The sequence below is a fragment of the Sebastes fasciatus genome, chromosome 5 (assembly GCF_043250625.1).
Source record: "Sebastes fasciatus isolate fSebFas1 chromosome 5, fSebFas1.pri, whole genome shotgun sequence".
In the NCBI taxonomy this organism is placed as follows: Eukaryota; Metazoa; Chordata; class Actinopteri; order Perciformes; family Sebastidae; genus Sebastes; species Sebastes fasciatus.
In genome coordinates, this window is record NC_133799.1 from 135,231 (window position 1) to 162,182 (window position 26,952).

Sequence of the window (26,952 nt, forward strand, 5' to 3'; positions counted from 1 at the left end):
GAACAAACTGGAACTCCCTTTAAACTCTGTTATGTTCAGGCCTTCTAGCTCAGTTACACTCTCTTCAGTCTACACTCTCTTATTACTCTTTTATTCCTCCTACCGTCTTGTTTAACTTCTTTATGTAAAGGTTTTACGAAATGTGCTATAAATATATACAACTATAAATATATACAACTATAAATAATCCTGCCTTGCCTCTTTGTATTTAAAAATAAAAGTAGTAAAGGGAGGTGTGTAGCAGCAGGGGGAGACACAGACCTCAGTATCTGACTGATACAAGAAGAGGAGGAGGAGAGGGAGGAGGAAGAGGAGGAGGAGAGGGAGGAGGAGGAGGAAGAGGAGGAGGAGAGGGAGGACGAGGAGGACGAGGAGGAGGAAGAGGAGGAGGAGAGGGAGGAGGAGGAGGAGGAGGAAGAGGAGGAGGAGAGGGAGGAGGAGGAGGAGGAGGAGGAGGAAGAGGAGGAGAGGGAGGAGGAGGAGGGAGGAGGAGGAGGAGGAGGAGGAGGGAGGAGGAGGAAGAGGTAGACCATAATATCCCGTCAGGTCCCCATGGTTACGGGTAGATTCCTCCTGTACAATGAGCTTTTATTTATTTATTCTGTCATAAATAAACTCAACGGCTCTGATTAATGTGTGCGTGTGTGCGTGCGTGTGTGCGTGCGTGCGTGTGTGCAGTGATGAGAGGAATCACTCATCAGTTTCCATGGCGACCACAAACCTCAGCGACCTCATCAGAAGAAGACGCCAACGCTCCATCAGCTCTGTCCTCAGAGAGAGGACACGGCTCAGAGACAGGAAGTGGACATGATTGACTGGACCAGGACCAGGACCAGGACCAGGACCAGGACCAGGACCAGGACCAGGTCTCATGGTCTCTGAAGTCTCCACTGAGTGAAACATTCAACATGTCTTTGAGTTTAAATAAAGTTGTGAGAGTTTGAGCAGAGACGGAGAGATGATGAAGATGATGAAGATGATGAAGATGATGAAGATTGGGGTCAGGGTCAGCTGATGAAGACGAGCTGGTCTCTAACAGTCCAGCAGAAGGCTGCTGACGGGGGGGGAACTCGGCGCTCCGTGTCCTCTCAGACAGGAAATACCAGCAGATTAAAATGAGGAGACGCAGCAGAACAACACTCAGCAGAGGTCAGAGGTCACGGAGGGGCCCGCCAGGACACTGTATGCATCGCGAGAGACAAACAGCTGACTCTGCACCAACACTGGTATGTTATGAGTTGACCTTTGACCTCCTGCAGTTTGAATGCGATGACACTCTATTAATAATAATAATAATAATAACCAGTCAGACGTGGTGATTATAACACACTGAGGAAGACCATGAAATGTGGTTGAAAGCTCCTTAAAAACTAGTAAATGGACCTCCACTTAAAAGCAGTTTCAGTCTGACGTGACAGAAACGTTGAGAGGAACCGACGAGAGGGAGGAGGAGTGAAACGGGTCCTCGTTCACACCTCCCAGCTGAAGCCCTGCTGTTTCCATGACGACGAGCTGAGCAGCCAATGAGCTTCAAACAAAAGAACATTTAATTCATTCGTTGTGCTCGTTAAGCAGCTCAGAGCCAGGAAGTAGACTGATCCCACCGTCACTGCCAGGAGGTAGACCGATCCCACCGTCGCCGCCAGGCAGTAGACCGATCCCACCGTCATTGCCAGGAAGTAGACCAATCCCACCGTCAGTCAGCTGCCTTTTCTCCGGATGAAACCACGATAACGTCACCGCAACCGGTTGTTATTATACTGTTATTATATTGTAATTATATTATTATATTATAATATGAAGGGGTTTCTGATCTACGAGAAGTAGAAGGTCACGTTAACGTCAGATCGGCGGTCTGTGCTTCGATATGAAGTCTTTAACTTTAATATGAGAAGAAGTCAACAGAATGAAAAGTGTTTCCTCCGTCACTAAACACCCTCAAACAAAAACGGAGTTGGTCTCTTAGTCTTCAGGACGTCACCATGGTTACGGGCCGAGACGTCCCGGAGACCTCCAATAAACTCTGAGGGAGACAGAAGTGAAAGAGAAACAGCTGGAAACACCAGGAGGTTAAATCAGGTCAAATCAGGTCCAACAACACCAGACAAGAAATAAATATCTTTATTAATAAAACAGAACCATCACGAGGAGTCATCAGAGAACCAGAGGACCGCTTCTTCTGCCCTTTCTTCTGCTTCTTCTTCTTCTTCTTCTGCTTCTTTTATAAAAACACCAAAGTGTTTCTCACATGGGAGGAAGCTGAACACAAAGACTGGAGTCAGTTAAAGGGATAGTTCATTGAGACAGTTCATTGAGTCAGTTAAAGGGACAGTTCACTGAGACAGTTCATTGAGTCAGTTAAAGGGACAGTTCACTGAGACAGTTCATTGAGTCAGTTAAAGGGACAGTTCACTGAGACAGTTCATTGAGTCAGTTAAAGGGACAGTTCACTGAGACAGTTCATTGAGTCAGTTAAAGGGACAGTTCATTGAGACAGTTCATTGAGTCAGTTAAAGGGACAGTTCATTGAGACAGTTCATTGAGTCAGTTAAAGGGACAGTTCATTGAGACAGTTCATTGAGTCAGTTAAAGGGACAGTTCACTGAGACAGTTCATTGAGTCAGTTAAAGGGACAGTTCATTGAGACAGTTCATTGAGTCAGTTAAAGGGACAGTTAAAGGGACAGTTCATTGAGTCAGTTAAAGGGACAGTTCATTGAGACAGTTCATTGAGTCAGTTAAAGGGACAGTTCACTGAGACAGTTCATTGAGTCAGTTAAAGGGACAGTTCACTGAGACAGTTCATTGAGTCAGTTAAAGGGACAGTTCATTGAGACAGTTCATTGAGTCAGTTAAAGGGACAGTTAAAGGGACAGTTCATTGAGTCAGTTAAAGGGACAGTTCATTGAGACAGTTCATTGAGTCAGTTAAAGGGACAGTTCACTGAGACAGTTCATTGAGTCAGTTAAAGGGACAGTTCATTGAGACAGTTCATTGAGTCAGTTAAAGGGACAGTTAAAGGGACAGTTCATTGAGTCAGTTAAAGGGACAGTTCACTGAGACAGTTCATTGAGTCAGTTAAAGGGACAGTTCACTGAGACAGTTCATTGAGTCAGTTAAAGGGACAGTTCATTGAGACAGTTCATTGAGTCAGTTAAAGGGACAGTTAAAGGGACAGTTCACTGAGTCAGTTAAAGGGACAGTTCACTGAGACAGTTCATTGAGTCAGTTAAAGGGACAGTTCACTGAGACAGTTCATTGAGTCAGTTAAAGGGACAGTTAAAGGGACAGTTCACTGAGTCAGTTAAAGGGACAGTTCATTGAGTCAGTTAAAGGGACAGTTAAAGGGACAGTTCACTGAGTCAGTTAAAGGGACAGTTCATTGAGTCAGTTCATTGAGTCAGTTAAAGGGACAGTTAAAGGGACAGTTCACTGAGTCAGTTAAAGGGACAGTTCATTGAGTCAGTTCATTGAGTCAGTTAAAGGGACAGTTCACTGAGTCAGTTAAAGGGACAGTTCACTGAGACAGTTCATTGAGTCAGTTAAAGGGACAGTTCACTGAGACAGTTCATTGAGTCAGTTAAAGGGACAGTTCACTGAGACAGTTCATTGAGTCAGTTAAAGGGACAGTTCCCTGAGACAGTTCATTGAGTCAGTTAAAGGGACAGTTCACTGAGACAGTTCATTGAGTCAGTTAAAGGGACAGTTCACTGAGACAGTTCATTGAGTCAGTTAAAGGGACAGTTCACTGAGTCAGTTAAAGGGACAGTTAAAGGGACAGTTCACTGAGTCAGTTAAAGGGACAGTTCATTGAGTCAGTTAAAGGGACAGTTAAAGGGACAGTTCACTGAGACAGTTCACTGAGTCAGTTAAAGGGACAGTTAAAGGGACAGTTCACTGAGTCAGTTAAAGGGACAGTTAAAGGGACAGTTCACTGAGACAGTTCATTGAGTCAGTTAAAGGGACAGTTCACTGAGACAGTTCACTGAGTCAGTTAAAGGGACAGTTCACTGAGTCAGTTAAAGGGACAGTTCACTGATCACAAAGTTCACAGCTGATTAAACGTCATCGATTCCACAAAAAATAATAAATGATGTTCACTTCTGTACATATCCTGTTGCATTATGTGTAGTGTAGCCACATGTTGAAATGTCAAAGCTGCATGTTGGGACGTGGTAGCCACACAATGGGATATTAAGAAGTGGTAGTCACATGTTGGGATTTAAAAGCCACAGCTTAGGATGCTGAAATCACATGTTGCAACTTAGCAGAAACAAGTTGGGAGCTGGTAGCCACATGTTAGCATATCAAAGCCACGTGTTTGAACAAGGTAGCCACATGGTGTGACATCTTGGAACTTGGTAGCCACATTTTGGGAGGTGAGGTGGTAGCCACATGTTGTAACTTGGTAGCCACATGGCGAGGTGAGGTGCTAGCCCAGTGTTAGCCTCAGGCTGAAGGCGGGGCCGACTGGGGCAGCTGGTAGAAGCCTTTCTTCCTGGATCTCCTCAGGTAGTCGAGGAGCAGAGCAGCAGCTGCTAGCCCGGCGGCGATGCAGGCGACCGGGACGATGACGGCGCTGAGACGGGGAGGAACGCTGGAGCTTCTCTCTGTGGGAACCCAAAACACAAACTTCAAAATTAAATAAAAGTGACTGTTGTTGTTTCCTACTGAAACCAAACGGTCCGACTGACCTCTGACGCTGATGCTGAAGACTTTGACCTGGTACCCGAGGTCGTTGGTAACGTTGACCTGGTACAGCCCGGAGTCTCTGGCCGTGACGTTGACCAACAGGAAGGTGCCGTCGGTCGAATAAAGCTCCGTCCCGTCGGTCAGCTTCTTCAGGACCACGACTGACGGCGGGAAGCTGATAGTCCGGCAGCACACGGTGACATTCTGTCCCTCCTGGACCACCGTAGACGGTAGGACGAGGACCGTGGTGTTCCTCGGAGGAGCTGAACCACAACAAAACAGGTTCAAGTTACAGGTTCCAGAACCAGAACCAGAGTCCTGACCAGCGGCGTCCCGGTCCAAGAACAAGAACCAGTCACACTCCCTGTTAGATCCTGATTCACTTCCTGTTAGATCCTGATTCACTTCCTGTTAGATCCTGATTCACTTCCTGTTAGATCCTGATTCACTTCCTGTTAGATCCTGATTCACTTCCTGTTAGATCCTGATTCACTTCCTGTTAGATCCTGGTTCACTGCCTCGTTCACTCTGAACTTTTCTTTACTGGTACTGAAATGTTTTAGTCTTTAAGATTCATTATGAGACCAAATATTCAGGAGATCATTTTCATTATCAGTTAATCTGATGAGATTTCTCTCCAGTTTAAAACCCAACCGGACCGGTTCAGTCCGGTCTACGTCAGACTGGGAACCGGTCCAGTTCAGTCCGGTCTACAGCAGCAGGAGGCTCTAAGTGTCGGACACATAACTCAACAGAGGAGTCAGAGTTTACTTCTGTCCACAGCAGATCAGCATCATGTGAAGGAGTGAGAGGTCGTCTCTTCAGAGAACATCCGTCACTACAGAGAAACACTCATGAAACAAGAAGAGGAAGAACTAAACTAATATAAACCAGTATAAACCAGTGTAAACCAGTATGAACCAGTATAAACCGGTGTAAACCAGTATAAACCGGTGTAAACCAGCATAAACCAGTATAAACCAGTGTAAACCAGCGTAAACCAGTATAAACCAGTGTAAACCAATATAAACTAGTGTAAACCAGTATAAACCAGTATAAAACAGTGTAAACCTGTGTAAACCAGTATAAACCAGTATAAACCAGTGTAAACCAGGATAAACCAGTATAAACCAGTATAAACCAGTGTAAACCAGTGTAAACCAGTATAAATCAGTGTAAACCAGTATAAACCAGTGTAAACCGATGTTAACCAGTATAAACCAGTGTAAACCAGTATATACCAGTATAAACCAGTGTAAACCAGTATATACCAGTATATACCAGTATAAACCAGTGTAAACCAGTATATACCAGTATATACCAGTATAAACCAGTGTAAACCAGTATAAACCAGTATAAACCAGTGGTACCTGTGATGCTGACGGAGCTGGTCACCAGTTGGAATCCGTACTGGTTGGAGGCTTCACACTGGTAGAGGGCGGAGTCTACCAGCTGGGCGGAGGAGAGGCTGAAGGAGAGCGAGGAAGAGGAGGAGGAGGAGGAGGAGGAGGCGGGGCCTGTCCTCTGAAGCTCCGCCCCCTCCTTCCTCAGCACCAGCGTGGTAGGCGGAGCTCCGTCTGATTGGCAGGTAAAGGTGAGCTGCTGACCCTCCAGCACCTCGTCAGCTGGACTCAGAGAGAGGGAGGTCCTCCTCGGAGGATCTGGAACACAGACAGACCAGGACTGAGACTAGTGAAGACCTGGATCAGGACTGAGACTAATGAAGACCTGGACCTTTCATCTTTAACAGGAAGTCTTTTATGTCCTCACAGTAGACCTGCAGGGGGACGCTGGTCCTCCTGGACGTCCACACGTCTCCGTCCTCCGCGAGCAGCTCGGCCCCGCAGGTCAGAACCTGCCGGTCCTCCTGGACCCGGTGCCGAAGAACAGACGAGACGTTCTGTAAGGAACCGGAGAACCCGAACGACTCCGACATCAGCGTGGTGTTCCCCAACAGCCACAGGATCCTCATCTGATTGGCTGAGAAGACGCTGCTGACGTTACAGCGAAGGACCGCCTCCTGACCCAGCAGGACCGGACCAGGATCCTCCAGAACCGGATCAGATGGGAATGCTGGGGGAAGAACCACAAACAGAGATCATCGACATCACTTCCTGTTTACTAACCTCATCCATCAGTCTGAACACGCTAGCTAACGCTGGCTATCTAACCCTGGCTATCTAACCCTGGCTAGCTAACCCTGGCTAGCTGACGCTGGCTAGCTAACCCTGGCTAGCTGACGCTGGCTAGCTAACGCTGGCTAGCTAACCCTGGCTAGCTAACCCTGGCTAGCTAACGCTGGCTAGCTAACCCTGGCTAGCTGACGCTGGCTAGCTAACCCTGGCTAGCTAACGCTGGCTAGCTGATGCTGGCTAGCTAACCCTGGCTAGCTGACCCTGGCTAGCTAACCCTGGCTAGCTAACCCTGGCTAGCTGACGCTGGCTAGCTGATGCTGGCTAGCTAACCCTGGCTAGCTAACGCTGGCTAGCTGATGCTGGCTAGCTAACGCTGGCTAGCTAACCCTGGCTAGCTGACGCTGGCTAGCTAACCCTGGCTAGCTAACGCTGGCTAGCTAACGCTGGCTAGCTAACCCTGGCTAGCTAACGCTGGCTACCTAACCCTGGCTAGCTGACGCTGGCTAGCTAACCCTGGCTAGCTAACGCTGGCTAGCTGATGCTGGCTAGCTAACCCTGGCTAGCTGACCCTGGCTAGCTAACCCTGGCTAGCTAACCCTGGCTAGCTGACGCTGGCTAGCTGATGCTGGCTAGCTAACCCTGGCTAGCTAACCCTGGCTAGCTGACGCTGGCTAGCTGATGCTGGCTAGCTAACCCTGGCTAGCTAACGCTGGCTAGCTGATGCTGGCTAGCTAACGCTGGCTAGCTAACCCTGGCTAGCTGACGCTGGCTAGCTAACCCTGGCTAGCTAACGCTGGCTAGCTGATGCTGGCTAGCTAACCCTGGCTAGCTAACCCTGGCTAGCTGACGCTGGCTAGCTAACCCTGGCTAGCTAACGCTGGCTAGCTGATGCTGGCTAGCTGATGCTGGCTAGCTGACGCTGGCTAGCTAACCCTGGCTAGCTAACCCTGGCTAGCTAACGCTGGCTAGCTGACGCTGGCTAGCTAACCCTGGCTAGCTAACCCTGGCTAGCTAACCCTGGCTAGCTAACCCTGGCTAGCTGACGCTGGCTAGCTGATGCTGGCTAGCTGACGCTGGCTAGCTAACCCTGGCTAGCTGACGCTGGCTAGCTAACCCTGGCTAGCTAACGCTGGCTAGCTGACGCTGGCTAGCTGATGCTGGCTAGCTAACCCTGGCTAGCTAACCCTGGCTAGCTGATGCTGGCTAGCTGACGCTGGCTAGCTGATGCTGGCTAGCTAACCCTGGCTAGCTAACCCTGGCTAGCTGACGCTGGCTAGCTGATGCTGGCTAGCTAACCCTGGCTAGCTGATGCTGGCTAGCTGATGCTGGCTAGCTGACCCTGGCTAGCTAATCCTGGCTGGCTGACGCTGACTGGCTGACGCTGGCTAACTGACGCTGGCTAACGCTGGCTGGGTAACGCTGGCAAGCTGACGCTGGCTAACTGACGCTGGCTAACGCTGGCTAGCTGACGCTGGCTAACTGACGCTGGCTAACTGACGCTGGCTAGCGCTGGCTAGCTATCGCTGGCTAGCTAACGCTGGCTAGCTAACGCTCGCTAGCTGACGCTGGCAAGCTGATTAGCCTCTACAGCGTTAGTTAGCCTCCAGTCTTGCATTTGGTTACCCTCCAGCTAATGTTAGCCCACTGCTAGCGTTAGTTAGCCTCCAGTCTTTCCTTTGGTTAGCCGTGGTGGTGGTGGTGGAGGCGGTGACCCCTCCAGCTGGTGTTAGTGGTGGTGGAGGCGGTGGTGGTGGAGGCGGTGGAGGCGGAGGCGGAGGCGGTGGAGGCGGAGGCGGTGACCCCTCCAGCTGGTGTTAGTGGTGGTGGAGGCGGTGGTGGTGGTGGGGGTGGTGTTAGTGGTGGTGGAGGCGGAGGCGGTGACCCCTCCAGCTGGTGTTAGTGGTGGTGGCGGTGGTGGTGGAGGCGGTGACCCCTCCAGCTGGTGTTATTGGTGGTGGAGGCGGAGGCAGTGGTGGGGGTGGTGTTAGTGGTGGTGGAGGCGGAGGCGGTGACCCCTCCAGCTGGTGTTAGTGGTGGTGGAGGCGGAGGCGGTGGTGGGGGTGGTGTTAGTGGTGGTGGCGGTGGTGGTGGAGGCGGTGACCCCTCCAGCTGGTGTTAGTGGTGGTGGAGGCGGAGGCGGTGGTGGGGGTGGTGTTAGTGGTGGTGGAGGCGGAGGCGGAGGCGGAGGCGGAGGCGGTGACCCCTCCAGCTGGTGTTAGTGGTGGTGGCGGTGGTGGCCGTTGATCTCCATATCCTCAATAAACTCCCAGACCTTCCACCAATCCTCCCTCTTGACACTCCACCACAGTTCTCTGAAACCCGTAAAGCCATTGAAAGCCTAAAGAACAACAAAAGTGCAGGACCTGATGGCATCCCAGCAGAGATCCTCAAACATGGGGGGTTCCTCCTTACACACCGCCTACATCTCCTGATCATAAACATCTGGAAGTCTGAGATAGTCCCTCAGGATTGGAAGGACGCTAACATTGTGGTCATCTACAAACAGAAGGGCGACAGAGCCATCTGTGGGAACAGCCGCAGAATCTCTCTCCTCTCCACCGCAGGGAAAGTGCTGGCAAAGATCATGCTCAATAGGCTGGTGGAGTACATTTCGGAAAGTGCTCTCCCAGAAACGCAATGTGGCTTTCGGAAGACCAGCTCCACTACTGACATGATCTTTGTTTTACGGCAGCTGCTGGAGAAGAGCAGAGAACAACGCAAGGACCTGTACATAGCCTTCATCGACCTCAGCAAAGCCTTTGACACCATAAACCGTGAGTTGCTCTGGAAACAGCTCTCAAAACTTGGGGTACCACCCAAGTTTCTTTCCATCCTGCAGCAACTGCATGATGGGATGCAAGCCAGAGTTCTGACAGGAGGACTCCAGTCAGAGCCCTTCAAGGTCAACACTGGGGTGAAACAGGGCTGTGTCTTGGCACCGGTCCTGTTCAATCTCCTCCTCTCAGCCACTACCCACCTCTTCCACCATACCCTGGGACACAGAGATGGAGTTCACCTGGAGCACCGCCTTGATGGAAGTCTATTCAACATCCGACGGCTCCAGGCCTACACAAAGACAAAGACATGCCAAATCCATGAGCTCCAATACGCAGATGACTGCGCTGTCTTTGCACATAGCCCAGAGTCCATGCAGCATGCCCTTAACACAATCTCCAGCCTATACCAGTCCTTTGGTCTCCAGGTCAATATTCAAAAAACCGAAGTCATGGCACAACTCACTTCCCAACCTCCTTCACTCCCTAACTTTCAAATAGGTGGTGTTCCACTCACAGTAGTTCACCAGTTCACCTATCTTGGCTCCACAATCTCCTCAGACTGCTCCCTTGACACTGAAATAAACAGTCGCATCAACAAAGCCTCATCAGCCTTTGGGCGACTCCGTAGAAGGGTATTCCAAAACAAAAACCTAAAGATCAGTACCAAGGTGGCTGTTTACAAAGCGGTATGTGCCTCCACTCTGCTCTATGGGGCAGAAACATGGACCCCATACAGACGGCATATCAAAAACTTGGAGGCCTTCCACATTCGATGCCTCCAAAAAATCCTCGGCCTCTCTTGGGAAGATCGGGTGCCTCACACAGAGATCCTTTCTGTGACCAACTCCATCTGCATGGAAGCAGCATTAGCAAAAAAACATCTCCGCTGGATAGGGCATACTATCCACCGCTTGCCCCGCCAAGTCCTCTATGGGCAACTCAGCAACGCAAAACGGGCTGCTGGCGGACAAAAGAGGCGCTACAAGGACTACACTAAAGACCTCCTCAAGCGCTGCAACATAAACCCCACCAATCTGGAACATCTGGCACTTGATAGGTCAGCCTGGCAGGTCACCTGTGCCAGAGCAACCGAACAAATACACCACACCACCCAACAGAGGAGGACCGAAAGGCGTGCCCAACGACACCAGCGGGCAGCCGGCATTACAACAACATCTGGGCTCCCTTGCCCCATCTGCGGGCGAGTGTGTGGCTCACGCATCGGCCTCCACAGCCACATGAAGTGGCACCAGCGCCAACGACGCTGAACCCCCTCCCCCACCCCCTAACCCCCTGGAGCAATCGTCATCATTGGACACGATGGACAGCTAAGGAGGTGTTAGTGGTGGTGGAGGCGGTGACCCCTCCAGCTGCTCAGCGAGCAGCAGAATGAACTACAGTCTGTTAATGTTGATGAAGATGTTAAAACGTGTCTCATGTCAACACGTCTAGGAGATAAAGAGACGACAGGAAGTGGAGCCTCACTGAGCACCAGCTGCTCGCTGTCAGCGTTTATCCTCCCGGTGTCTTCAGATCATAATACAATCATCTCTACTGTCTCCACTGTCTCTACTGTCTCTACTGTCTCCACTGTCTCCACTGTCTCTACTGTCTCTACTGTCTCCACTGTCTCTACTGTCTCTACTGTCTCCACTGTCTCCACTGTCTCTACTGTCTCTACTGTCTCTCTACTGTCTCTACTGTCTCTACTGTCTCTCTACTGCCTCTACTGTCTCTACTGTCTCTCTACTGTCTCTGTTGTCTCTCAACTGCCTCTACTGTCTCTACTGTCTCTACTGTCTCTACTGTCTCTCTACTGTCTCTACTGTCTCTCTACTGTCTCTGTTGTCTCTCAACTGCCTCTACTGTCTCTACTGTCTCTACTGTCTCTACTGTCTCTCTACTGTCTCTACTGTCTCTCTACTGTCTCTACTGTCTCTACTGTCTCTACTGTCTCTACTGTCTCTACTGTCTCTCTACTGTCTCTACTGTCTCTCTACTGTCTCTACTGTCTCTCTACTGTCTCTACTGTCTCTACTGTCTCTACTGTCTCCACTGTCTCTACTGTCTCTACTGTCTCTACTGTCTCTCTACTGTCTCTACTGTCTCTACTGTCTCTCTACTGCCTCTACTGTCTCTACTGTCTCTCTACTGTCTCTGTTGTCTCTCAACTGCCTCTACTGTCTCTACTGTCTCTCTACTGTCTCTGTTGTCTCTCAACTGCCTCTACTGTCTCTACTGTCTCTCTACTGTCTCTACTGTCTCTCTACTGTCTCAACTGTCTCTACTGTCTCTACTGTCTCTCTACTGCCTCTACTGTCTCTACTGTCTCTCTACTGTCTCTGCTGTCTCTCTACTGTCTCCACTGTCTCTACTGTCTCTACTGTCTCTACTGTCTCTACTGTCTCTACTGTCTCTCTACTGCCTCTACTGTCTCTACTGTCTCTCTACTGTCTCTGCTGTCTCTCAACTGCCTCTACTGTCTCTACTGTCTCTCTACTGCCTCTACTGTCTCTACTGCTGTCTCTCTACTGTCTCTGCTGTCTCTCAACTGCCTCTACTGTCTCTACTGCCTCTACTGCCTCTACTGTCTCTAATGTCTGTAATGTCTCTACTTTGTCTCTCTACTGTCTCTACTGTCTCTACATCCCTCTACGTCCCTCTGAGACCCTCTGAGACCTTCTGAGACCTTCTACGACCCTCTGAGACCCTCTACGTCCCTCTGAGATCCTCTGAGACCTTCTACGACCCTCTGATCCTGTGTGGACAGGAACCGGACCAGATGAACCCGACTACAGGTGTGACAGCAGACTCAGTATCTCAGACTCACAGTAGACCTGGACCTGGACGGTTCCGGTCCTGATGACGGAGTCACACTCGGCCTCACAGCCGTATCCTCCCTGGTCCTGGAGGCCCAGTTCCTGCAGGCGGAGCAGGGAGAGTCCGTCCTGGTCTGTCCCCCGGAGTACGGTCCGGTCCTGGTCTGTCCTCCTCCAGGTGAAAATGGGGGGGTGGGGACATCCGGAGGCTCTGCAGGTCAGAACCAGACCTGAACCCCTCTGAGCTGCTGAGACTGGAGGACTCAGATCCACCTGCAGAGGGTGAGCTGACAGGACACTAATATTAACGTTAGCTTTAACGTTAGCTTTAACATTAGCTTTAACATTAGCTATAACGTTAGCTTTAACGTTAACGTTAGCTTTAACGTTAGCGTTAATATTAGCTTTAACGTTAGCTTTAACGTAAGCTTTAACGTAAGCTTAAACGTTAACGTTAGCTTTAACGTTAGCGTTAATATTAGCTTTAACGTTGGCTTTAACGTAAGCTTTAACGTTAGCTTTAACGTTAGCTTTAACGTTAGCTTTTAATATTAGTTTCTGGTTAGTAAAGCAGCTGATGTGCTCCCAGTAAAAAACAGTGTAAACCAGTGTAGACCAGTATAAACCAGTATAAACCAGTATAAACCAGCGTAAACCAGTATAAACCAGTATAAACCAGTGTAAACCAGTATAAACCAGCGTAAACCAGTAGAAACCAGTAGAAACAAGTAGAAACCAGTGTAAACCAGCATAAACCAGTAGAAACCAGTGTAAACCAGCGTAAACCAGTGTAAACAAGTATAGACCAGAGTAAACCAGTGTAAACCAGCGTAAACCAGTATAAACCAGTATATGCAGTATAAACCAGCATAAACCAGTGTAAACCAGTGTAAACCAGTATAAACCAGTATAAACCAGTATATGCAGTATAAACCAGCATAAACCAGTATAAACCAGTATAAACCAGTATAAACCAGTATAAACCAGTGTAAACCAGTATAAACCAGTATAAACCAGTGTAAACCAGCATAAACCAGTGTAAACCAGTATAAACCAGTATAAACCAGTGTAAACCAGTATAAAACAGTGTAAACCAGTGTAAACCAGTGTAAACCAATATAAACCAGTATAAAACAGTGTAAACCAGTGTAAACCAATATAAACCAGCATAAACCAGTGTAAACCAGCATAAACCAGCATAAACCAGTGTAAACCAGTATAAACCAGTATAAACCAGTATAAACCAGCATAAACCAGTGTAAACCAGTGTAAACCAGTATAAACCAGTATAAACCAGTGGTACCTGTGATGGTGACGGAGCTGGTCACCAGTTGGGATCCGTACTGGTTGGAGGCTTCACACTGGTAGAGGGCGGAGTCTACCAGCTGGGCGGAGGAGAGGCTGAAGGAGAGCGAGGAGGAGGAGGAGGAGGAGGCGGGGCCTGTCCTCTGAAGCTCCGCCCCCTGCCTCCTCAGCACCAGCGTGGTGGGCGGAGCTCCGTCTGATTGGCAGGTGAAGGTGAGCCGCTGACCCTCCAGCACCTCGTCAGCTGGACTCAGAGAGAGGGAGGTGTTGGTGGGCGGAGCTGTGGGCGGAGCCAGCAGGTGGGTCAGTTTCTAGTCCAGTGAGCTACGGAGATAAGAAATGAAACAGGAGCTTCACTCTCACCGTGAACAGCGACTTCCATGCCGGCGGTCCGGTTCCCTTCGCTGTTCCGGGCCTCGCAGTCGTAGCGTCCGGTATCAGACAGACTCATTGTCGTGATGACCAGCTGACGGCCCGCGGCCCGCCGCTCAGACCGACCGTCTGACGACCTGAAGCTCCAGCTGATGGACGGCTCGGGGTTCCCCTCCACCGAGCAGCTGAGAGACAGAGGGGAACCCTGCATCACCGTCACCGAGTCTGACATCACCATGACAACGGGAGCATCTGAGTCTGATGTCACCATGACAACTGGAGCATCTGAGGAGGAAAAAAAAATGTTTGAGAAAAAGTCCAGAACAAGTTTGGAAAATGTCCAAAAGAAAGGCAGAAGAAAAGTCAGATCCTGATATCATATATACCTGTATATACTATATATAACGTATATACGCTATATATATATATATATATATATACATCCTCTCTGGGAACCATCACCTTACCGTGGTGGAGAGGTTGGTGTGTCCCTATGACCCTGAGGGCTGTGTTGTCTGGAGCCTCGTGCTCCTGGTCGGGTCTCCCATGGCAAATTGGTCTCAGGCGAGGGGCCGGACTAAGAATGGTTCATAAAACCCCGATGAAGAATCAAATCAAATCAAATCAAATCAATTTATTTTTGTATAGCGTCAAATCACAACAGAAGTTATCTCAAGACGCTTTATATATAGAGCAGGTCTATGACCGTACACCATAGTTTAGAGACCCAACAGGATCCACCAAGCGCACTTGTCGAGGAAGAGGAGGAGTTACCCGGCCCGGAGGAAGCCCGGGGCCTCGGTCTGGAGCCAGACCCAGACGGGGGGCCCGTCAGCGAGCCACGGAGCCCGGCCGGGGTTACCCCGAAGAAGTGACGTGGCACCCCCCTCCTCTCCATCCTGTGGGCTCACCACCTGCCGGAGGAACCGCTGGGGTCGGGTGGCAGTGAAGGCCAGGGACCTCGACGGACCGGAGCCAGGCGGCAGAGGCTGGCTCTGGGGACGTGGAACGTCACCTCTCTGTGGGGGAAGGAGCCGGAGCTTGTGCGGGAGGTGGAGCGCTATCAGTTGGATCTGGTAGGGCTTACCTCTACGCACAGCCTCGGTTCTGGAACCGTACTCCTGGATAGGGGTTGGACTCTATTCTTCTCTGGAGTTGCCCATGGTGTGAGGCGCCGGGCGGGTGTGGGGATACTCACAAATCCCCGGCTGAGTGCCGCTATGTTGGAGTTTACCCCGGTGGACGAGAGGGTCGCCTCCCTACGCGATGTTGTTTGTGCGAATGCACCGAACAACAGCTCGGAGTATTCGGCCTTCTTGGAGACCCTGAATGGAGTCCTGTATGGGGCTCCAGCAGGGGACTCCATAGTTCTGCTGGGAGACTTCAACGTGCTCGTGGGCAACGATGGAGACTCTGGGAGTGGCGTGATTGGGAGGAACGGCCTCCCTGATCTAAACCTGAGTGGTCGTTTGTTACTGGACTTCTGTGCTAGTCATGGACTGTCCATAACGAACACCATGTTCCAACATTAGGATGCTCATAAGTGTACGTGGTACCAGAGCACCCTAGGCCGAAGGTCCATGATCGATTTCAAATCGTATTGTCTGATCTGAGGCCGCATGTTAACTGCTAGCTGTCAACTGATCACCATCTGGTGGTGAGTTGGGTCAGAGGGTGGGGGAAGACTCTGGACAGACCTGGTAAGCCCAAACGGGTAGTGCGGGTGAACTGGGAACGTCTGGAGGAGGCTCCTGTCCGAGAGATCTTCAACTCACACCTCCGGCGGAGCTTTTCTGATATCCCTGTGGAGGTTGGGGGCATTGAACCCGAGTGGGCGATGTTCAAAGCTTCCATTGCTGAAGCTGCGGCGGTGAGATGTGGTCTAAAGAGAGCTGTGGTCTAAAGAGAGATGTGATCTAAAGAGAGATGTGATCTAAAGAGAGCTGTGGTCTAAAGAGAGATGTGGTCTAAAGAGAGCTGTGGTCTAAAGAGAGATGTGGTCTAAAGAGAGATGTGATCTAAAGAGAGCTGTGGTCTAAAGAGAGCTGTGGTCTAAAGAGAGATGTGATCTAAAGAGAGATGTGATCTAAAGAGAGCTGTGGTCTAAAGAGAGATGTGATCTAAAGAGAGATGTGATCTAAAGAGAGCTGTGGTCTAAAGAGAGATGTGATCTAAAGAGAGATGTGATCTAAAGAGAGCTGTGGTCTAAAGAGAGATGTGATCTAAAGAGAGCTGTGGTCTAAAGAGAGCTGTGGTCTAAAGAGAGATGTGATCTAAAGAGAGATGTGATCTAAAGAGAGCTGTGGTCTAAAGAGAGATGTGATCTAAAGAGAGCTGTGGTCTAAAGAGAGCTGTGGTCTAAAGAGAGATGTGATCTAAAGAGAGATGTGATCTAAAGAGAGCTGTGGTCTAAAGAGAGATGTGATCTAAAGAGAGCTGTGGTCTAAAGAGAGCTGTGGTCTAAAGAGAGATGTGATCTAAAGAGAGATGTGATCTAAAGAGAGCTGTGGTCTAAAGAGTGATGTGATCTAAAGAGAGATGTGATCTAAAGAGAGCTGTTGTCTAAAGAGAGATGTGATCTAAAGAGAGCTGTGGTCTAAAGAGAGCTGTGGTCTAAAGAGAGATGTGATCTAAAGAGAGATGTGATCTAAAGAGAGCTGTGGTCTAAAGAGAGCTGTGGTCTAAAGAGAGCTGTGGTCTAAAGAGAGATGTGGTCTAAAGAGAGCTGTAGTCTAAAGAGAGATGTGATCTAAAGAGAGCTGTGGTCTAAAGAGAGATATGATCTAAAGAGATATGTGATCTAAAGAGAGATGTGATCTAAAGAGAGCTGTGGTCTAAAGAGAGCTGTGGTCTAAAGAGAGATGTGGTCTAAAGAGAGATATGGTCTAAAGAGAGCTGTAGTCTAAAGAGAGATGTGATCTAAAGAGAGATGTGATCTAAAGAGAGCTGTGGTCTAAAGAGAGATATGGTCTAAAGAGAGATGTGATCTAAAGAGAGCTGTGGTCTAAAGAGAGCTGTGGTCTAAAGAGAGATGTGATCTAAAGAGAGATGTGATCTAAAGAGAGCTGTGGTCTAAAGAGAGATGTGATCTAAAGAGAGATGTGGTCTAAAGAGAGCTGTGGTCTAAAGAGAGATGTGATCTAAAGAGAGATGTGGTCTAAAGAGAGCTGTGGTCTAAAGAGAGATGTGATCTAAAGAGAGATGTGATCTAAAGAGAGATGTGGTCTAAAGAGAGCTGTGGTCTAAAGAGAGCTGTGGTCTAAAGAGAGATGTGGTCTAAAGAGAGCTGTAGTCTAAAGAGAGATGTGATCTAAAGAGAGCTGTGGTCTAAAGAGAGATGTGATCTAAAGAGATATGTGATCTAAAGAGAGATGTGATCTAAAGAGAGCTGTGGTCTAAAGAGAGCTGTGGTCTAAAGAGAGATGTGGTCTAAAGAGAGATATGGTCTAAAGAGAGATGTGATCTAAAGAGAGCTGTGGTCTAAAGAGAGCTGTGGTCTAAAGAGAGATGTGGTCTAAAGAGAGATGTGATCTAAAGAGAGCTGTGGTCTAAAGAGAGATGTGATCTAAAGAGAGCTGTGGTCTAAAGAGAGATGTGATCTAAAGAGTGATGTGGTCTGAAGAGAGATGTGATCTAAAGAGTGATGTGATCTAAAGAGAGATGTGATCTAAAGAGAGCTGTGGTCTAAAGAGAGATGTGATCTAAAGAGAGCTGTGGTCTAAAGAGAGATGTGATCTAAAGAGAGATGTGATCTAAAGAGAGATGTGGTCTAAAGAGAGCTGTGGTCTAAAGAGAGCTGTGATCTAAAGAGAGATGTGATCTAAAGAGAGATATGGTCTAAAGAGAGATGTGATCTAAAGAGAGCTGTGGTCTAAAGAGAGCTGTGATCTAAAGAGAGATGTGGTCTAAAGAGAGATATGGTCTAAAGAGAGATGTGGTCTAAAGAGAGATATGGTCTAAAGAGAGATGTGATCTAAAGAGAGCTGTGGTCTAAAGAGAGCTGTGATCTAAAGAGAGATGTGGTCTAAAGAGAGATGTGATCTAAAGAGAGATATGGTCTAAAGAGAGATGTGATCTAAAGAGAGATGTGATCTAAAGAGAGATATGGTCTAAAGAGAGATGTGATCTAAAGAGAGATGTGGTCTAAAGAGAGCTGTGGTCTAAAGAGAGATGTGATCTAAAGAGAGCTGTGGTCTAAAGAGAGCTGTGGTCTAAAGAGAGATGTGGTCTAAAGAGAGATGTGGTCTAAAGAGAGCTGTGATCTAAAGAGAGATATGGTCTAAAGAGAGCTGTGGTCTAAAGAGAGCTGTGGTCTAAAGAGAGCTGTGGTCTAAAGAGAGATGTGGTCTAAAGAGAGATATGGTCTAAATAGAGATGTGGTCTAAAGAGAGATGTGATCTAAAGAGAGCTGTGGTCTAAAGAGAGATGTGGTCTAAAGAGAGATGTGGTCTAAAGAGAGATATGGTCTAAAGAGAGATGTGATCTAAAGAGAGCTGTGGTCTAAAGAGAGATGTGGTCTAAAGAGTGATGTGGTCTAAAGAGAGATGTGATCTAAAGAGAGATGTGGTCTAAAGAGAGATGTGGTCTAAAGAGAGATGTGGTCTAAAGAGAGCTGTAGTCTAAAGAGAGATGTGGTCTAAAGAGAGATATGGTCTAAATAGAGATGTGGTCTAAAGAGAGATGTGATCTAAAGAGAGATGTGGTCTAAAGAGAGATGTGGTCTAAAGAGAGATGTGGTCTAAAGAGAGATGTGATCTAAAGAGAGCTGTGGTCTAAAGAGAGATGTGGTCTAAAGAGAGATGTGGTCTAAAGAGAGATGTGGTCTAAAGAGAGATATGGTCTAAAGAGAGATGTGGTCTAAAGAGAGATGTGGTCTAAAGAGAGATGTGGTCTAAAGAGAGATATGGTCTAAAGAGAGATGTGATCTAAAGAGAGCTGTGGTCTAAAGAGAGATGTGGTCTAAAGAGTGATGTGGTCTAAAGAGAGATGTGATCTAAAGAGAGATGTGGTCTAAAGAGAGATGTGGTCTAAAGAGAGATGTGGTCTAAAGAGAGCTGTGGTCTAAAGAGAGATGTGGTCTAAAGAGAGATATGGTCTAAATAGAGATGTGGTCTAAAGAGAGATGTGATCTAAAGAGAGATGTGGTCTAAAGAGAGATGTGGTCTAAAGAGAGCTGTGGTCTAAAGAGAGATGTGGTCTAAAGAGAGATGTGATCTAAAGAGAGCTGTGGTCTAAAGAGAGATGTGGTCTAAAGAGAGATGTGATCTAAAGAGAGCTGTGGTCTAAAGAGAGATGTGATCTAAAGAGAGCTGTGGTCTAAAGAGAGATGTGATCTAAAGAGTGATGTGGTCTGAAGAGAGATGTGGTCTAAAGAGAGTGCGAGTCTGAAAAAATAAAGTCGAAGAAAAAGTCGGAAAAATGTTGAAAGTAATTCCAAAAAGAAGCTGATGGATCCATCGGTACCAACCAGGTCAGACCAGCTGGTCATGAAGGAGTTAAATAACACTCCAAACTGACACTAAATGTTGGAGAGGATAAACTGTCATGGCCATGTTCAAAGGGGTCCCTTGACCTCTGACCTCCAGATCAGTGAATGTAAATGGGTTCTATGGGTACCCACGAGTCTCCCCTTTACAGACATGCCCACTTTATGATAATCACATGCAGTTTTAATGAGTTCTCCTCTGATCAACACAACAACTACTGCAACAACCTATGAGACACAATAGAGAAGAGGATGACATCAGATATTCTATCATCATGTTATTAACCCTGATACACTTTAAACATCTACTGTTGACCTGCTACCTCCCCCTAAAGACCCCCCTAAGACCCCTAAGACCCCCTAAAGACCCCCCTAAGACCCCCTAAAGACCCCCTAAAGACTCCCCTAAGACCCCCCTAAGACCCCCTAAAGACCCCCCTAAACACCCCCTAAAGACCCCCCTAAGACCCCTAAGACCCCCTAAAGACCCCCCTAAGACCCCCTAAAGACCCCCTAAAGACTCCCCTAAGACCCCCCTAAGACCCCCTAAAGACCCCCCTAAAGACCCCCTAAAGACCCCCCTAAGACCCCCTAAAGACCCCCTAAAGACCCCCCTAATACCCCCCTAAGACCCCCTAAAGACCCCCTAAAGACCCCCCTAAGACCCCCTAAAGACCCCCTAAGACCCCCTAAAGACACCCCTAAGACCCCCTAAAGACCCCCTAAGACCCCCCTAAAACACCCTAAAGACACCCTAAGACCCCCTAAAGACACCCTAAAGACACCCCTAAGACCCCCTAAAGACACCCTAAAGACACCCTAAAGACACCCCTAAGACCCCCTAAAGACACCCCTAAAACCCCCTAAAGACACCCTAAAGACACCCCTAAGACCCCCTAAAGACACCCTAAAGACACCGTAAAGACCCCACTAAAGATCCCCTAAAGACACCCTAAAGACACCCTAAAGACCCCACTAAAGACCCCCTAAAGACACCCTAAAGACCCCACTAAAGACCCCCTAAAGACACCATAAAGACACCATTAAGACCCCACTAAAGACGTCCTAAATACCCCCTAAAGACACCCCAAAGACCCCCCTAAGATCCCCTAAAGACACCCTAAAGACCCCTTAAAGACCCCACTAAAGACCCCCTAAAGACCCCCTAAAGACACCCTAAAGACACCCTAAAAACACCCTAAAGACACCCTAAAGACCCCCTGGACCCCTAGAGACCCCCTAAAGACCCCCTGGACCCTCTAAAATCCCCCTAAAGACACCCTAAAGACCCCCTAAAGACCCCCTGGACCCCCCTATAGACCCCCTGTAACCCCCTAAAGACTCTCTGGACCCCCTAAAGACCCAATGGACCCCCCTAAAGACCCCCTGGAACCCCCTATAGACCCCCTGGAACCCCCTAAAGACCCTCTGGACCCCCTAAAGACCCACTGGACCCCCCTAAAGACCCCCTGTAACGCCCTAAAGACCCTCTAGACTCCCTAAAGACCCTTTGGACCCCCTAAAGACCCTGTAGACCCCCTAAAGACCCTCTAGACCCCCTAAAGACCCTCTGGACCCCCTAAAGACCCTTTGGTCCCCCTAAAGACCCCCTGTAACCCCCTAGAGACCCCTGGACCCCTAGAGACCCTCTGGACCCCCTAGAGACCCCCTGTAACCCCCTAAAGACCCCCTGTAACCCCCTAGAGACCCTTTGGACCCCCTAAAGACCCCCTGTAACCCCCTAGAGACCCCTGGACCCCCTAGAGACCCTCTGGACCCCCTAGAGACCCCCTGGACCCCCTTTAGACCCTCTGGACCCCCTAAAGAGGACTAAAACATGTCTATTGTGGATCTAAAGAGACGTTTAAAGGACAGTAAATAAAGTGGGACACGGGAGGACTCACAGAGCAGGTTCAGGGGGACGGTGGTCTCTCTGGTCCTGTCCTCAGGGGGCAGGTCCTGCAGGTCCAGCGTGGCCCTGCAGCTGATGTTTCCTCCAGAGTCCCGGTCCAGAGGGGTGAACGTGTACTCGGACCGGACCGAGCCGGATCCTGGATCTCCCATCATGCTCTGCAGGACGGCGTCTCCTCTGAGCCAGCTGAGGGTCAGCAGCTCGGGGGGGTAAAGGTCAGACACCTGGCAGGTGAGGGTGGACTCCACCCCCAGACTCAGCCGGTCCTGACCCCGGATCAGAGGGGCTGATGGGAAGGCTAAACGACAGAGACACGACTCATCAGAAACCAGCTGAACCAAGACTCATCAGGACCCAGCTGAATCACGACTCATCAGAAACCAGCTGAACCAAGACTCATCAGGACCCAGCTGAACCAAGACTCATCAGGACCCAGCTGAACCAAGACTCATCAGGACCCAGCTGAACCAAGACTCATCAGGACCCAGCTGAATCACGACTCATCAGGACCCAGCTGAACCAAGACTCATCAGGACCCAGCTGAACCAAGACTCATCAGGACCCAGCTGAACCAAGACTCATCAGGACCCAGCTGAATCACGACTCATCAGAACCCAGCTGAACCAAGACTCATCAGGACCCAGCTGAATCACGACTCATCAGAACCCAGCTGAACCAAGACTCATCAGGACCCAGCTGAATCACGACTCATCAGAACCCAGCTGAACCAAGACTCATCAGGACCCAGCTGAACCAAGACTCATCAGGACCCAGCTGAACCAAGACTCATCAGGAACCAGCTGAACCAAGACTCATCAGGACCCAGCTGAACCAAGACTCATCAGGACCCAGCTGAACCAAGACTCATCAGGACCCAGCTGAATCACGACTCATCAGGACCCAGCTGAACCAAGACTCATCAGGACCCAGCTGAATCACGACTCATCAGGACCCAGCTGAACCAAGACTCATCAGGAACCAGCTGAACCAAGACTCATCAGGACCCAGCTGAACCAAGACTCATCAGGACCCAGCTGAACCAAGACTCATCAGGACCCAGCTGAACCAAGACTCATCAGGACCCAGCTGAATCACGACTCATCAGGACCCAGCTGAACCAAGACTCATCAGGACCCAGCTGAACCAAGACTCATCAGGACCCAGCTGAATCACGACTCATCAGGACCCAGCTGAACCAAGACTCATCAGGACCCAGCTGAACCAAGACTCATCAGGACCCAGCTGAATCACGACTCATCAGGACCCAGCTGAACCAAGACTCATCAGGAACCAGCTGAACCAAGACTCATCAGGACCCAGCTGAATCACGACTCATCAGAACCCAGCTGAACCAAGACTCATCAGGAACCAGCTGAACCAAGACTCATCAGGACCCAGCTGAATCACGACTCATCAGAACCCAGCTGAACCAAGACTCATCAGGAACCAGCTGAACCAAGACTCATCAGGACCCAGCTGAACCAAGACTCATCAGGAACCAGCTGAATCACGACTCATCAGAACCCAGCTGAACCAAGACTCATCAGGAACCAGCTGAACCAAGACTCATCAGGACCCAGCTGAACCAAGACTCATCAGGAACCAGCTGAACCAAGACTCATCAGGACCCAGCTGAATCACGACTCATCAGAACCCAGCTGAACCAAGACTCATCAGGAACCAGCTGAACCAAGACTCATCAGGACCCAGCTGAATCACGACTCATCAGAACCCAGCTGAACCAAGACTCATCAGGAACCAGCTGAACCAAGACTCATCAGGACCCAGCTGAACCAAGACTCATCAGGACCCAGCTGAACCAAGACTCATCAGGAACCAGCTGAATCACGACTCATCAGAACCCAGCTGAACCAAGACTCATCAGGACCCAGCTGAATCACGACTCATCAGAACCCAGCTGAACCAAGACTCATCAGGACCCAGCTGAATCACGACTCATCAGGAACCAGCTGAACCAAGACTCATCAGGACCCAGCTGAATCACGACTCATCAGGAACCAGCTGAATCACGACTCATCAGGAACCAGCTGAACCAAGACTCATCAGGACCCAGCTGAATCACGACTCATCAGAACCCAGCTGAACCAAGACTCATCAGGACCCAGCTGAATCACGACTCATCAGGAACCAGCTGAACCAAGACTCATCAGGAACCAGCTGAATCACGACTCATCAGGAACCAGCTGAACCAAGACTCATCAGGACCCAGCTGAATCACGACTCATCAGGAACCAGCTGAACCAAGACTCATCAGGACCCAGCTGAATCACGACTCATCAGAACCCAGCTGAACCAAGACTCATCAGGACCCAGCTGAATCACGACTCATCAGGAACCAGCTGAACCAAGACTCATCAGGAACCAGCTGAATCACGACTCATCAGAACCCAGCTGAACCACGACTCATCAGGAACCAGCTGAACCAAGACTCATCAGGAACCAGCTGAACCACGACTCATCAGAACCCAGCTGAACCATGACTCATCAGAAACCAGCTGAAACCCAGCTGAACCATGACTCATCAGGACCCAGCTGAACCACTACTCATCAGAACCCAGCTGAACCACGACTCATCAGAACCCAGCTGAACCAAGACTCATCAGAAACCAGCTGAAACCCAGCTGAACCAAGACTCATCAGGACCCAGCTGAACCAAGACTCATCAGAACTCAGCTGAACCATGACTCAGCAGATTACCAACGTTTACATCAGAGAGTATCAGAACATGGAAATACTCTGAAGTACAAGTACCTTCAATGTGTACTGGAGTATGTGTGTGTGTGTGTGTGTGAACTCACAGTAAACGTGCACGGAGGTCTTGACCTGCTTCTTCTGTCCTCCACAGCTGACCCGACACAGCAGAGCTCCTTCATGCTCCACCATCACGGGGTCAAAGGTCACCACGGACTGAGTCCTGTTGGTGCTGACGGAGGCCGTCAGAGGTCGGTCCTCCAGCAGAGACCAGGAGACGCTTGGCATCATGGGACAGTCCTGGACCCGGCACACCAGCTCCCCTCGCTCCCCCAGTCTGAACAGGTGCCTTCTGGGAGACACGTCCACACGCAGGCCCTGAACGCACCACGATGACACCAGCAGCACAGCTGGGAGGGTAAACAACAACAACACTGATGTAACTGAGCAGACCCTGAACGCACCACGACGACATCACGGGCCTGTTTCACAAAAGCAGAATTAGTAAACCCAGGATCAGAGACTAGGTTGAACCAGACTGAGGAAGAGAGACTAGGTTGAACCAGACTGAAGAGAGACTAGGTTGAACCAGACTGAGGAAGAGAGACTAGGTTGAACCAGACTGAGGAAGAGAGACTAGGTTGAACCAGACTGAAGAGGAGAGACTAGGTTGAACCAGACTGAGGAAGAGAGACTAGGTTGAACCAGACTGAGGAAGAGAGACTAGGTTGAACCAGACTGAAGAGGAGAGACTAGGTTGAACCAGACTGAGGAGAGACTAGGTTGAACCAGACTGAGGAAGAGAGACTAGGTTGAACCAGACTGAAGAGAGACTAGGTTGAACCAGACTGAAGAGGAGAGACTTGGTTGAACCAGACTGAAGAGGAGAGACTAGGTTGAACCAGACTGAGGAAGAGAGACTAGGTTGAACCAGACTGAGGAAAGACTAGGTTGAACCAGACTGAAGAGGAGAGACTAGGTTGAACCAGACTGAGGAGAGACTAGGTTGAACCAGACTGAAGAGGAGAGACTAGGTTGAACCAGACTGAGGAAGAGAGACTAGGTTGAACCAGACTGAGGAGAGACTAGGTTGAACCAGACTGAAGAGGAGAGACTAGGTTGAACCAGACTGAGGAAGAGAGACTAGGTTGAACCAGACTGAGGAGAGACTAGGTTGAACCAGACTGAGGAAGAGAGACTAGGTTGAACCAGACTGAGGAGGAGAGACTAGGTTGAACCAGACTGAGGAAGAGAGACTAGGTTGAACCAGACTGAGGAGAGACTAGGTTGAACCAGACTGAAGAGGAGAGACTAGGTTGAACCAGACTGAGGAAGAGAGACTAGGTTGAACCAGACTGAGGAGAGACTAGGTTGAACCAGACTGAGGAAAGACTAGGTTGAACCAGACTGAGGAAGAGAGACTAGGTTGAACCAGACTGAGGAAGAGAGACTAGGTTGAACCAGACTGAGGAGGAGAGACTAGGTTGAACCAGACTGAGGAGAGACTAGGTTGAACCAGACTGAAGAGGAGAGACTAGGTTGAACCAGACTGAGGAGAGACTAGGTTGAACCAGACTGAGGAGAGACTAGGTTGAACCAGACTGAGGAGGAGAGACTAGGTTGAACCAGACTGAGGAGAGACTAGGTTGAACCAGACTGAAGAGGAGAGACTAGGTTGAACCAGACTGAGGAAGAGAGACTAGGTTGAACCAGACTGAGGAGAGACTAGGTTGAACCAGACTGAGGAAAGACTAGGTTGAACCAGACTGAGGAAGAGAGACTAGGTTGAACCAGACTGAGGAAGAGAGACTAGGTTGAACCAGACTGAGGAGGAGAGACTAGGTTGAACCAGACTGAGGAGAGACTAGGTTGAACCAGACTGAAGAGGAGAGACTAGGTTGAACCAGACTGAGGAGAGACTAGATTGAACCAGACTGAAGAAGAGAGACTAGGTTGAACCAGACTGAGGAGGAGAGACTAGATTGAACCAGACTGAAGAGGAGAGACTAGGTTGAACCAGACTGAGGAGGAGAGACTAGGTTGAACCAGACTGAGGAAGAGAGACTAGGTTGAACCAGACTGAGGAGAGACTAGGTTGAACCAGACTGAAGAGGAGAGACTAGGTTGAACCAGACTGAAGAGGAGAGACTAGGTTGAACCAGACTGAGGAAGAGAGACTAGGTTGAACCAGACTGAGGAGAGACTAGGTTGAACCAGACTGAAGAGGAGAGACTAGATTGAACCAGACTGAGGAGGAGAGACTAGGTTGAACCAGACTGAGGAGGAGAGACTAGGTTGAACCAGACTGAGGAGGAGAGACTAGGTTGAACCAGACTGAGGAAGAGAGACTAGGTTGAACCAGACTGAGGAGGAGAGACTAGGTTGAACCAGACTGAGGAGAGACTAGGTTGAACCAGACTGAAGAGGAGAGACTAGGTTGAACCAGACTGAGGAGAGACTAGGTTGAACCAGACTGAGGAGAGACTAGGTTGAACCAGACTGAGGAAGAGAGACTAGGTTGAACCAGACTGAGGAGAGACTAGGTTGAACCAGACTGAGGAAAGACTAGGTTGAACCAGACTGAGGAAGAGAGACTAGGTTGAACCAGACTGAGGAAGAGAGACTAGGTTGAACCAGACTGAGGAGGAGAGACTAGGTTGAACCAGACTGAGGAGAGACTAGGTTGAACCAGACTGAAGAGGAGAGACTAGGTTGAACCAGACTGAGGAGAGATTAGGTTGAAC

General features: G+C 49.4%; 1 protein-coding gene and 2 long non-coding RNA genes across 4 annotated transcripts in view; 2 read left to right on the forward strand and 1 right to left on the reverse strand.

Moving 5' to 3' along the window:
* The first annotated feature begins 574 nt into the window (after window positions 1-574).
* LOC141767288 (uncharacterized) lies at window positions 575-25,007 on the forward strand. Its single transcript, XR_012593819.1, has 3 exons — window positions 575-1,226; window positions 24,363-24,735; window positions 24,965-25,007. It is a non-coding gene; the product is annotated as an uncharacterized LOC141767288 (long non-coding RNA).
* vcam1b (vascular cell adhesion molecule 1b) overlaps window positions 3,775-26,952 on the reverse strand; it is a 35,780-nt gene continuing 12,602 nt past the window's right edge. Inside the window, exons 2-10 of one of the 2 annotated variants that reach the window (XM_074634377.1) lie at window positions 24,316-24,618; window positions 21,489-21,794; window positions 14,091-14,384; window positions 13,726-14,007; window positions 12,434-12,709; window positions 6,462-6,764; window positions 6,062-6,352; window positions 4,694-4,954; window positions 3,775-4,609 (exon numbers count right to left, since the gene is read on the reverse strand). In XM_074634377.1, the coding sequence (XP_074490478.1) occupies window positions 4,449-4,609; window positions 4,694-4,954; window positions 6,062-6,352; window positions 6,462-6,764; window positions 12,434-12,709; window positions 13,726-14,007; window positions 14,091-14,384; window positions 21,489-21,794; window positions 24,316-24,618 (2,477 nt within the window). In that variant the 3' untranslated portion in view covers window positions 3,775-4,448. Of the gene's footprint in view, window positions 4,632-4,693; window positions 4,955-6,061; window positions 6,353-6,461; window positions 6,765-12,433; window positions 12,710-13,725; window positions 14,008-14,090; window positions 14,385-21,488; window positions 21,795-24,315; window positions 24,619-26,952 lie in introns of both variants that reach the window. The other variant, XM_074634375.1, reaches the window with a different exon arrangement.
* Window positions 8,129-8,893, forward strand: LOC141767287 (uncharacterized). The gene is made up of 3 exons (XR_012593818.1): window positions 8,129-8,524; window positions 8,613-8,737; window positions 8,787-8,893. It is a non-coding gene; the product is annotated as an uncharacterized LOC141767287 (long non-coding RNA).